Below are 12772 nucleotides of genomic sequence, written 5' to 3'. Positions count from 1 at the left end.
AAAAAATTTTTCTTTAAACTACAATTTAAAAAGTAAAATATAATTTCAAAGAATATTAATTTTTGATTATTTGACATTAAAAAATTTAAGTGACAAAAGTGGTAAATGCTGTTTTTGTTAAAAATGGTGTTCTATATAGGCTGTTTAGAATGAAAAACAATGTCATTAGTTAATGTTTCTGTTTGCTGGAGTTTTGGCTAACTTTTTTTAGCAAGTAAAGAAGCCCTCATGCCCATAGTCCTCAAATGTTATGGTCTCAGGGACCCTTTTATACTCTTAAAAATTGAAACTCCAAAGAGTTTTTGCTTATGTGGGATAAATAAATAAATAAATAAATAATATATATTTTTGAAACAGAGTCTTACTGTGTCACCCAGGCTGAAGTGCAGTGGTGTGCTCTTGGTTCACCGCAACCTCCATCTCCCGGGTTCAAGTAATTCTCCTGCCTCAGCCTCCTGAGTAGCTGGGATTACAGGCATGCACCACCAGGCCTGGCTAATTTTTGTATTTTTAGTAGAGACGGGGTTTCACCATGTTGGTCAGGCTGGTCTCGAACTCCTGACCTCGTCATCTGCCTGCCTTGGCCTCCCAAAGTGCTAGGATTACAGGCGTGAGCCACCGTACCTGGCCAGGTTATATCTATTGACATTTACCATAATATAAATTAAAGCTGAGAAATTTCTCCATAATACTGTAAAATAATATTTATTTCTTTTTTATCTGTTTAAGAAATCCTTTCATTTTCTTTCTTTTTTTTTTTTTTTTTGAGATGGAGTCTCGCTCTGTCACCCGGGCTGGAGTGCAGTGGCCGGATCTCAGCTCACTGCAAGCTCTGCCTCCTGGGTTTACGCCATTCTCCTGCCTCAGCCTCCGGAGTAGCTGGGACTATAGGCGCCCGCCACCTCGCCCAGCTAGTTTTTTTTTTTTGTATTTTTTAGTAGAGACGGGGTTTCACCGTGTTAGCCAGGATGGTCTCGATCTCCTGACCTTGTGATCCACCCGTCTCGGCCTCCCAAAGTGCTGGGATTACAGGCTTAAGCCACCGTGCCCGGCCAAGAAATCCTTTCATTTTCTTAACCCAGTCTGCTTTGACAGATCTTTTAAAATTTCTATTAGAAAAAGTTATTTGCATGCACATTAATTTATTTACCTTATAAACTTTTAAAAATGATCTTACTATTTTTAGTTAGAAAAGTTTATGCTAATAGACTATGGAATGGGAAGAACCCCCTATAATAAAGTTTAATCTGAAAATGATTAGTGTGATGATAAAATAACAGATATATGCATACATTCAAACATTTCACACATGGAAGTCTAAAAGAATGCTTTGAAATTCTGAATTATCTTATGATGATTTGATTATACAAGAACAGAACATGTAAATACTATCTGTACTCTGTAAACACAGGAAAAACAGGTGTTTTTATGGTACCCAAATAGTCATTTGTTTTAATATAAGAAAAAAAAGTCCTAATAATGAGAATTGAAAACAACAAAACAGGCTATAGCAAAAAGTAACAAAGATGTTTAAACATGAAGACTAGATGACGATTTTTCTGAGTTCTAGTGATGGGAAGTCCAATGACTGAATGACCTGACTCGTCCTTTTCCCTTCCTTACAGTTTTAAGAACTGTTAAATCTATTCCGCAATAAATTTCAGCATGGATCTTTATATAACTGCAATTTTCAAGTTTATGAAAACTTACTTAAAAAGTTCCACGATATAATATAGAACCAAGAATACAACATCCATTTTCTCCCTCCCCTCCTCTTTTTAAACTCAAATACTAATTTTTTAAAACACTTATTATTATTATTTAGAGATGGGGTCTCGCTATGTTTCCCAGGCTGGTCTCAAACTCCTGGCCTCAAGTGATTCTCCTGCCTTGACCTCCCAAAGTGCTAGAGGTATGAGTCACTGTGCCTGGCCTTAAATATCTTATAAGATGGGGGCATAATTATTTTTTATATATTTTGTGTATATGGAATAGGGTATTTTTCTTACAAACTTATTATGTAAAAAAGTTTATTATGCCAAAAATGTCAGTACTTAAGCCTTACTTCTTTATCTATATATAGAAGAAAGAAGTAACATATATATAAATTGAGACGAAGTCTTGCTCTATCACCTAGGCTGCAGTGCAGTGATGCAGTTATAGCTCACTGCAGCCTCAAGCTCCTGGGCTTAAGTGATCCTCTTGCCTCATCCTTCCAAGTAGCTGAGACTACAGGTGCAGGCCACCGTGCCTAGCTAATTTTTTTTTTTTTAAGTTTTGTAGAGATAGGGTCTACTAGCCTGTTGCCCAGGCTAGTCTTGAACTCCTGGGCTCAAGTGATCCTCCCACCTTGGCCTCCCAAAGTGCTCGGATTACAGGCAAGAGCCACTGTGCACAGCCTTACTTCAATATTTAAAATAAGAAATTACTAAGAGTTTTCTTACACAGATGAACATTTCATGATGTTCATAAAGATAATTGAAGAGTACTCAGTTATCAGAGCCATTAAAGTTAAAGATGCAAATATTTAGCTGCTGAAAAGCTTATCAGTTGGTAATTCATATTCATTTTAATTTCTAAATTAGGTTCTCTCTTCTTTATTACCTGATATCTGACAGTTGCAATTGATGAGACAGTTCATCTTTTAAACGATCTAGTTCTTTTCTAAGTGGCAAACTGTTCTTTAGGTTTTTAACAGCACTTTTCCCATTGTTATCTAACCAGGATCTAGAAGGGAAAGAGAGAGAGGGAGATATATATATGTATATATTATATACACACACACACTTTAATACTAACCATAATATAAGTATTTCTACTATTAAAAGACACATGCATGCACTTGCATATTCACAATAGCAAAGACTTGGAATCAACCTAATCAATAGATTGGATAAAGAAAATGTGGTATATATATACGGTGGAATACTATGCAGCCATAAAAAAGAATGAGTTCTTGTATTTCATGGGAACATGGATGAAGCTGGAGGCTCTCATCCTTAGCAAACTAACACAGGAACAGAAAACCAAATACTGCATGTTCTCACTTACAAACAGGAGCTAAATGATGAGACCACATGGACACAAAGAGGGGAACAACAGACACTGGAAGACACTCTACCTTGAAGGTAGAGGATAGAAGACAGGATCAGTAAAAACAACTATAGGGTACTAGGCTTAGTACGTAGGTAACAAAATTAACTGTACAACAAACCCCTATGATGAGAGTTTATTTATATAACAAACCTACACATGTACTGCTGAACCTAAAAGTTAAAAAAAATTGTACTCAAAAAAAAAAAAGGACACATAAATGACCTTAAAGCAGCCCCGGTATTAAACCGAGTTTTCAATCAAACCTTTACTTCCACCTATTCTTTTTCAGAAATACCTACTTTTAAAATAAGTTGCTTGGAGAACTGCCAACACCTGTCAAATCATATTCTAGTTATGACAACCTTCTTTGCATATTAAAAAATTAAATTTTAATTATATCAAACCTGTCACTAGATTTCTAGATATAATTTTTTTTAATTAAAAATACTTCAAAGTGTGTTTATTACTAACTTCAGTAAGCTATACTAGATCTTCACTGATGTCAGTCATACACATATGGGAGGGTAGAACTAATACTAATTATGGAGTAAGTGACCAAATATTATAATAGAGCTAAAAAAGGTGTAAAAGTCAAACTCAACAGACATATCTGATGGGACTAGTGACAATTAAGAGGCAATGGGTCCTGATGAAGGAATATGAAAAGATTACTTTGTGGATTCTAGCTGGGTGGACTCCAGTTTCTCCCTTTATTTTAGTCTTGGATATTACTACCCTGAGCTCCCAATGCTTATTCCCTCATCCCTGTAACCTAGTCCCTCTAACTGGTCAGACCTTACCAATCTAGTCATTTTGCCACACCCTCCTTCCAGGAGGGCTTCTTCACTACCCTGGTGCTCAGTGACACCTCCATTCCTTTCCACCCAACCAAATGTCCAGTTTCAGTCTCGTCTCAACTATATCAACTCTATGATAAGCTCAGCAGAAAGATGTTCTCTAAACCTGTATTTCTTAGAATGTTTACCTCAATAGTCTTACAAGAACTAAATATCAAAAATGCTTTGGCCGGGTGTGATGGCTCAAGTCTGTGATCCCAGCACTTTGGGAGGCTGAGGTGGGCAGATCATGAGGTCAGGAGTTCGAGACCAGCCTGGCCAACGTGGTGAAACCCCGTATCTACTAAAAAATACAAAAAATTAGCCTGGCGTGTTGGCGTGCACCTGTAATCCCAGCTACTTAGGAGGCTGAGGCAGGAGAATCACTTGAACCGGGAGGCGAAGGTTGCAGTGAGCTGAGATCACGCCACTGCACTCCAGAGCTTGGGTGACAGAGTGAGACTCCATCCAAAAATTAAAAAAAAAAAAAAAAAAAATCTTTAAAGATTAGAAGATAGCTTTCAGAAAACAGCTGAAAGCCTGTGTGGCCTTCTAGAGAGCAGCACCACCTCTGTAGAAACCGTCTCTCACTTGGTGCTATAATCATGACACAAGGGTGCTTGTTAGTGCTCAGGGTCACTGGCTACCCAAGGGAAGTCCAGAGAAATGAGTGACCTGGATGGAGCCCTGGGAGGCTGACGAGCTGCTGCAGGAGTGGGTGGTGAGGGAGCGGGGATAGAATGGTAAAGTGACTCTGGGCTGAGGGGAACATTTCAGATTCCAAAACAAGGTGGTAGGGAGTGGGCCCTAGGCATTACTATGCAACAGAAAACTCCAGGAAAACCAGAGGTTCCCTTTCTTCGTTTTTTTGTACAGACTAGGTCTCACTTTGGTGCCCAGGCTGGCCCCAAACTTCTGTGCTCAAGTGATTCTCCTGCCTCGGCCTGCCAAAATGCTAGGATTATAGGCATGAGCCACCATGCCTGGCCATTTTTTCTTTTTTTTTCTTTTTTTGAGACGGAGTCCGGCTCTGTCCCCCAGGCTGGAGTGCGGTGGCTGGATCTCAGCTCACTGCAAGCTCCGCCTCCAGGTTTACGCCATTCTCCTGCCTCCGCCTCCCAAGTAGCTGGGACTACAGGCGCCCGCCTCATCGCCCGGCTAGTTTTTTGTGTTCTTTAGTAGAGACGGGGTTTCACCGTATTAGCCAGGATGCTCGATCTCCTGACCTTGTGATCCGCCCGTCTCGGCCTCCCAAAGTGCTGGGATTACAGGCTTGAGCCACCGCACCCGGCCTCATTTTTTCTTAAAAAGAATTTTTTTTAACTGGCTATGCTAATCTTCTCTGTATTGTTCCAATTTTTTTGAGATGGGGTCTAACTATGTTGCCCAGGCTAGAATAGATTGGTGTGATCATGGCTCACTGCAGTCTCGACCTCCTGGGCTCAAGTGATCCTCTAGCCTTAGCCTCTCTAGTAGCTGGGACTACAAGCATGTACTACCATGCCCACCTCATTTTTAAAAATTATTATTTGTAGAGATGAGGTCTTGCTATGTTGCCCAAACTGGTCTTCAACTCCTGGGCTCAAGTGATCTTCCTGCATTGGCATCCCAAAGTGCTGGCATTAAAGGTGTGAGTCACTATACCTGGCCTCATTCCATTTTCAGTATATGTACTACTGAAGGGAGCACTAGGTTCCTTAATAGTCACTTTATATGTTTTAGATATTGTGATCTAAAGCATTTAAAAATTATCAAGTTTAGAATATTGAAACTGACAAATCATTATGCATCTATTAAACATTTATCCTGAATGCCTGACATTGTGTTGTGTTGGAATTACAAGGAAGATAAAGTCCTTGTTTTAAAGGAAGACAGATTTAATAAGGAATATAGAGATAAGCAATTAGAATAGAAGAACTAGTATGAGAAAAGAAGTAGTAATTCTTCCTGGAAGATTCTGTAGAACAGGTAGTATGTGATCTGGAATCCAAAAGATGTATCAGATCTTTCCAGGTAGGTGAGAGAGAATGGCATGTCAATCATAATAGTGCACAAAGATCTATGAGATGAGCCAATATGCCCTGATGACAGGATGCTTAGAGGGAGAGAAGGGCATAAGAGACTGGAGAGGGATGACGGGTAAAGTGGGGTCAGACCATGAAGGGTCTTACACACTGAGAAAGGGAATTGGAAGTTTATCCTCTAGGTGAAAGTGTTCAATGGTTTTTTTAAAATTCACTGACGTTGCATAGCAATTAATAATCCTTCCTATACCCTCTTTAAGAATACTGGTAAACATTTTGTCACTTCTGCATGGCATGTGATTAAGCAGGTAAATATATCTTAATTTATATCACTACTATTGGATATAGCATTACAATTTTCCAACTTTTCCACACTTATTAATACATATTGTTCAACTTACTTAAAATCATGTAAGAGAAAGCACGATTTATTGACATATGAATTATCAAATGATACACTATGTTTGGTTTGGGGCCCAAATGTTTTGCAACATAGATTCAAATATGATCTTATAGATTCATGAATTGATTTTTGGAATTCTTACATTTAATGTATAAAAATAAACTGGTCTAGCTTAACAATATTTGTGTTTTGTTTCTAAAAACTGAAGTAAAAACAAAGACTCTCAACATGGTTTTTGTTTTTATTATTATTATTTTTTGAGACGGAGTCTCACTGTGTCACCCAGTCTGGAGTGCAGTGGCATGATCTCAGCTCACTGCAACCTCCGCCTCCCAGGTTACAGTGATTCTTCTGCCTCAGCCTCCTGAGTAGCTGGGACTACAGGTGGGCACCACCATGCCCGGCTAATTTTTGTATTATTAGTAAAGACGGGGCTTCACCATATTGGCCAGACTGGTCTTGAACTCCTGACCTCGTGGTCCACCCACCTTGGCCTCCCAAAGTGTAGGGATTACAGGCGTGAGCCACTGCACCCGGCCATGGTTTTTAATATATACAGATATAAAGATACATGTTTCCTGGCTCTGGCCACTGAGAGGATTAGTAGTAACTGAGCACATGTAGCACTGAATGTTGGTGTCTATAAACCAATCCCTACTAGAAAGAGCCAGAGCTTCCTGGCAAAACTGAATCAAACTTTGGAGCAGGAACAGTACAGATGAACCTGGAACAACTTGGTGAACCAGAAAGTAAGGGAATAATAGGAAAGATGGGGACATAGGCACTTCATATAGTCCCCATATGAAGAGACGATGAAATGAAGAAATCAACATGTGGCAACCAGCAGAGTAATATGTGATTCAAGCAAGAATCATCAATGAATATTAGAGCAAGTGAGGTAGTAAAAATCTAAGGAGTAAAAGAATATTTATATAGCCCTAAATATCTCCTTAACAGAAGCTAATTAAAGGAAAAAAAATCATAACTTCCTGGAAGAAATTAGTATCATTAGTAATGGGTTACATAAACATCACATGCCTCCTACATAATCCACTGAAAACACCACAACATCACTTCTGGGGTAGGCCTGTGAAAAACTCTGACTGTAATTATGAGGAAACATCAGATAAACAAATGGTAAGACATCCTACAAAATAATTGGCTTGTATTCATCAGGGTAATGAAAGACAAGAAAACACTGAGGAACTGTTCCAGATTAAAAAAGACTAAAGAGATTTGACAACCAAATGTGGCTCATGATTTGGGATTTTCTTTTCCTAATAAAGGGCAGCACTCAGAAAATGAGTGACATTTGAATAACATCTCAGGGTTAGCTAACAGTATTGTCATAAGTGCTAACTTTTTAATTTTTATTATTTTCCAAGATAATGTTTTTATATTTAAAAAATGTACAACCTAGGTATTCAGGGGTAAAGGGACATCGTGGCTGCAACTTACTCAAATGGTTTAGAGAAAAAATGTGTATAAATATACATATATAATTTCAATATTTAAATATATATATAATGATAAAGCAAATGTAGTACAAAGTTAACATTTGAGGAATTTGGATGGAAGTTACATGGGACTTCTTTATATTATTTCTGCAAATTTTCTTTCTTTTATTTTAGTCTCTACCTTTTTTATTTTAGAGACAGGGACTTGCTCTGTTGCCCAGGCTGGAGTACAACAGCACCATCATAGTGTCACGGGATCCTTGGGGTGTCGCTTTTCCAGCTGGAAACCTCTGTGGTTGGTAGTGTCCTTGCCTGAGTTTGGCTCAGGCCCACTGGGCTCATTCTGCCCACTTGGCCTGGCAGGCTGCACTCAGCTCACACTACTGGCCCAGATCCCACGTCTGCCAAGGGCCAGCCAGGCACAGAGTGGCAAGGGGTGTGTGAGTGAACGTAGGGTCCAGCCACTGTGCACAGCCAGGTATGCTGACTGCAGTGGAGCAGGCAAACCCATGCACCAGCACAGGCGCTGGCTCCATGCAAGGCTGCAGATGACCAGATGTACCACTGTGGGAACCGAGGGACATGGTGGTTCCTGGAAGCCTGGAGACACCAGGAACCACAGGGCCCCAAAGTGGGTGTCACAGCCCTGGCTTGGGGAGCCCCTAGGTCTGGCCTCCCCGAAAAGCTGCAGCTTTTCTCTCCTTGTCACTTGTAATGTGGTGAGCAGAGGGCGTGTTTCAGCTGTTTGTGTTACAGCTCTTTAAGTCCCACCATTAGGTGTTCACAAGTTCTTGTCCCATGTCCAGGAAGAATGAGGTATGTGGACAACTGGAGGATGAGCAAGTCAGAGAGGAGTTTCACTGAGTGATAGAACAGCTCTCAGGAGACCTGGGGTAGCTCCTTTCTGCAGGCAGGTGGTCCCCACGAGTGTCCAGCTCTCAGCAGAGAAGAGACGCACAGTGGGTAGCTCCTTTTCACAGGCAGGCTGTCTCAACATTGAGGAGACCTGAAGTGGGTAACTCCTTCCTGCAGCTGGTAGTCCCAATGTTGGCATGAGTCTGGCTGAGTTCAGGGTTTTTATGTGCTCAGAAAGGTTTTTCCTGGTGGGCCTGGAAAAAGCACCATCCAATTGGCCAAACCGTCATCAATGAAGTCTTTACTCTGGGCCACGGACTTCACCTGGAACTGGCAGCCCAGTCTCCACACTTCAGGCTGTTCCTGGCTTGAAGGTGGGGTTTCATCAGGGCCCTGGCCCTTTCTGCCCAGAAACCTATCTGCCTCCCGCCATCAACATGCCATCCATGGTGCCCAGGCTGTTTGTGCTGAGGGGTACCTACAGGCCTGGGCCAAGCTGCCCTCAGCCACCCTCACCATGCCTCCCTCCCATGCTCATCAGCACCCAAAGTCCGGAGGGGACAGAGACAGCAGGGGGCTGGTGTGTCAGCACCACCCTGGCCAGGTTGTGACAGCGCCCAGGCTCTGCTACAACTTTGCTCTGCACCTGAGGGGGCACTGGGAGTTGGGAGAGGCCAGGGAGTGGGAGCAGGTACTTCTGAGCTGGCAGGGGCAGGGGTTCCCAGGCCCCTGAGAGCCCAGAGATGTCCCAGTCCAGAGTGGGTGGCTGGGCAGCTGCAGCTGTGCCAGGGAGCATGTGGCTCCCACCCTACCAATTCAGTAGGAGGCAGGGCTCCTGCCTGTTCCCAGCCCACACCAGCTCTGAAGAGCATGCAGCCCCGGCCACGTCTCTCCTGCTGCACCCGGCGTCTTAGCAGTGGCTGCTCCAGATGGGGCTGCTGCTGCCATCAATAGCTCACTGTAATTTTGAACTCCTGGGCTCAAGCAATCCTCCTACTTGGCCTCAGGAGTCGAAAGAACTACAGGTGTGGCTAATTTTAAAGTGTTTTTTTTTTTTTTTTTTTTTTTTTTTTTCCCAGCTTCTGGCTCTGTTGCCCAGGCTGATGGACAGTGGTGCAATCTCAGCTCAGCTCACTGCAACCTTCGCCTCCCGGGCTCAAGTGATTCTCCTGTCTCAGCCTCTTGAGTAGCTGGGATTATAGGTGCGAGCCAGTTTGCCTGGCCCTATTCCTGCAAATTTTCTGTGGGTCTGAAATTATGTCAAAATTAAAATTAAAAAATAGCTTAAAAAAAAAGAAGTGTAAGTTGCTGGCTACTGTTTGTAAGCATTTCTCTAGAGAAAAAAAATAATTGTAGAGAATGTCTTTATTCTTGAATATGTGAAAAACAAAACTGAAAATAAAGTCAACAAAAGCATTTTCTTTTTAGTTTTGGTGCTTATGTACAAGAGACACCATCTTGTGTTTCTGAATTTTGATCAAATCAGTGCAACTATCAATGCAACTGTCAGGTGAAGGTAATCAGAGACAAATTTTCAGATTTTTTTTTTTTTTTTTGAGACGGAGTCTTGCTCTGTTGCCCAGGCTGGAGTGCAGTGGTGTGATCTCGGCTCACTGCAAGCTCTGCCCCCTGGATTCACGCCATTCTCCTGCCTTAGCCTCCTGCGTAGCTGGGACTACAGGCACCCACCACCATGCCCAGCTAGTGTTTTTTGTATTTTTAGTAGAGACAGGGTTTCACCGTGTTCGCCAGGATGGTCTCGATCTCCTGACCTCATGATCCACCCGCCTCGGCCTCCCAAAGTGTTGGGATTACAGGTGTGAGCCACTGCACCCAGCCTTTCAGAATTATTTTTTATGCTCCTTAACTTTTTCAGGATCAGCAGTCCCTGTATTTTTCTTTAAAACAATTTAAATAAGTATATGGATCTATTTCTTAGGGTAAAACACTCTGCACAAAAGCATCTACAGTAAAGTGAGAGTCTCTTTTCTCAGCTCATACCCATCAGGACATTTTCTCAACCATGTCCTCCAATATTCTGTAAATATGACAAGATACTTCATATCCTTGTAATTTATTTTCTATTTACATTAGATAGAGCTGGTTTCTTTCACTGGCAATCAAAAACTCTTGACTAATAAAATTCCATTTGATTTTCTTAGTGACAATCCTAAGTAGTGGAAGTGTATCTCTGCCTTTCCAATATTTACATGTCCCATTTCTGTTTCTTATTATACACTGGCTGGACTCTCCAGGACAAATACATTGTAGAGGTGATAGCAGGCATTCTGGCTGGCTTGTTTCTCCACAGTTCTGAGCTCATCTGCTTTCTGTCTTCCAAAAATTCCTAAAAATGTGTCTATCAGTATTTTCTTATTTATCAAGCTCCATGAAATTTAATAAACGCCTGTATTTGCAGGCTACCAACTGGGATCTCCTCTCAATAATGCGTGAGCTATTAAGGGGAATGATGTGATCAAAGCCTTTGGTAAAGTTGGGAATATAGAAGGAATGTAGAATCTAGGTTGCAGGGAAGAGAAACTGGTGGTAGAAAGATCCTTAGGAAGTTATTTCAATAGTCTAGAGAAAAATGAATGTGGCAATGAGGATTCCCATTAAACAACTTTGAATGATCTGTTCCCACATCAAGCAAAAACTATGAAAACTGGAAGTAAGCCAAGAGCTAGATTTAATTGAAAATCTTTCTGAGCTCCCTAATATATGTCCTGTGATTGGCTGTAATACTTATTCAGTATTCCTTTTTGGACCCATCACAGCCTGTTTGTATAAAAATTTATCTCTACATGTCTTATGTCCTCCATTATCCTATTACCCCCATGAGGGAAAGATGAGTCTTTTATTATCTAATGTGTGCTTAATCTGAATGTCATCACAGTGAGATCACTAGACAGCATGAAATTTGACTATAAATTAAACCATAAGGCAAATAGAAAAGAATACCTTCCTGATCAATGTGGAAACACATGGTTACCTTGTCTAACCATACTTTAGGTCAGAAATAAAGTTCTAAATTACTCTCTAAATGAGAATACTTTATTGGATTTTTAAAGGATCATTACTGCCTGAATTTGTCACATAAATCATTTTAATTCTTAGCTTAATTTTATAATCACAGACATTTAAAAATTCAGAGCCTTTGTTTTCAATGGTGAGTCCAATTAATTACTATTGAGATAAAAGAAATCTCATATTTATTCCATAGTAAAATACCAAGTAAGCCAGAATGTTTAACCTCTACTAAGCAAAAACTTTTTTAAAAATGCTGATTTTATAAAAAATGAAATTACCTATAAACAAGTAAATACTAGTTAGTAATCACTAATATATTTTTCCTAACCTAATTATTTTTTTCTTTTTTTAAAGACAGAGTCTTACTCTGTTGCCCAGGTTAGAGTGCAGTGGTGTGATCATGCCTGGCTAATTAGTTTGGCTAATTAATTAATTTTTTTTTTTTTTTTTAGAGGCAGGGTCTTGTCATGTTGCCCATGCTGATCTTGAACTCCTAAGCTCAAGTGATCCTGCTGCCTCAGCCTCCCAAAGTGCTGGGATTATAGGCATAAGCCACTGCACCCAGCCCCTTAACCATTTTTAAGTGTACAGTTCAGTGGTATTAAGTACATTAACATTGTTGTGCAACTATCAGCACCATCAATCTTCAGAACTCTTTTCATCTTGCACAACTCAAACTCTGTACCCATTAAACACTAATGCCCCCTTTCCCTCCCTCCAGCCCCTGGCAACCACTGTTCTATTTTCTGTCTCTGTGAATCTGACTACTCCTTGTACTTCACATAAGTAGAATCATATACCATTTGTCTTTTTATGACTGGTTTATTTCATGTAGCACGATGTCCTCAAGGTTCATATATTGTAGACGGTGTCAGAATTCCTTCCTTTTTAAGGCTAACATTCCACTGTATGAGTATATCAAATTTTGCTTATCCATTCATCCACTGATGGACACTTGGGTTGCTTCCACCTTTTGGCTATTGTGAATAATGCTGCTATGAACATGGGTATACAAATATCTACTTGAGACACTGCTCTCAATTTTGTGGTAAATCTATATTTAAGTTTTTG

General features: G+C 40.6%; 1 protein-coding gene across 5 annotated transcripts in view; it reads right to left on the bottom strand.

Moving 5' to 3' along the window:
* Window positions 1-12772, bottom strand: part of TCAIM (T cell activation inhibitor, mitochondrial) — a 72044-nt gene that overhangs the window by 14427 nt on the left and 44845 nt on the right. For all 5 annotated transcript variants that reach the window (XM_010374347.2, XM_010374346.2, XM_010374348.2 and 2 more), the window contains one exon: window positions 2605-2727. In XM_010374347.2, the coding sequence (XP_010372649.1) occupies window positions 2605-2727 (123 nt within the window). The remainder of the gene's footprint in view (window positions 1-2604; window positions 2728-12772) is intronic.

Source organism: Rhinopithecus roxellana, chromosome 1 (genome assembly GCF_007565055.1).
Source record: "Rhinopithecus roxellana isolate Shanxi Qingling chromosome 1, ASM756505v1, whole genome shotgun sequence".
Lineage (NCBI taxonomy): Eukaryota > Metazoa > Chordata > Mammalia > Primates > Cercopithecidae > Rhinopithecus > Rhinopithecus roxellana.
Note: the sequence above shows the minus strand (reverse complement) of the source record. Positions and strands in the feature narration are given on the sequence as shown.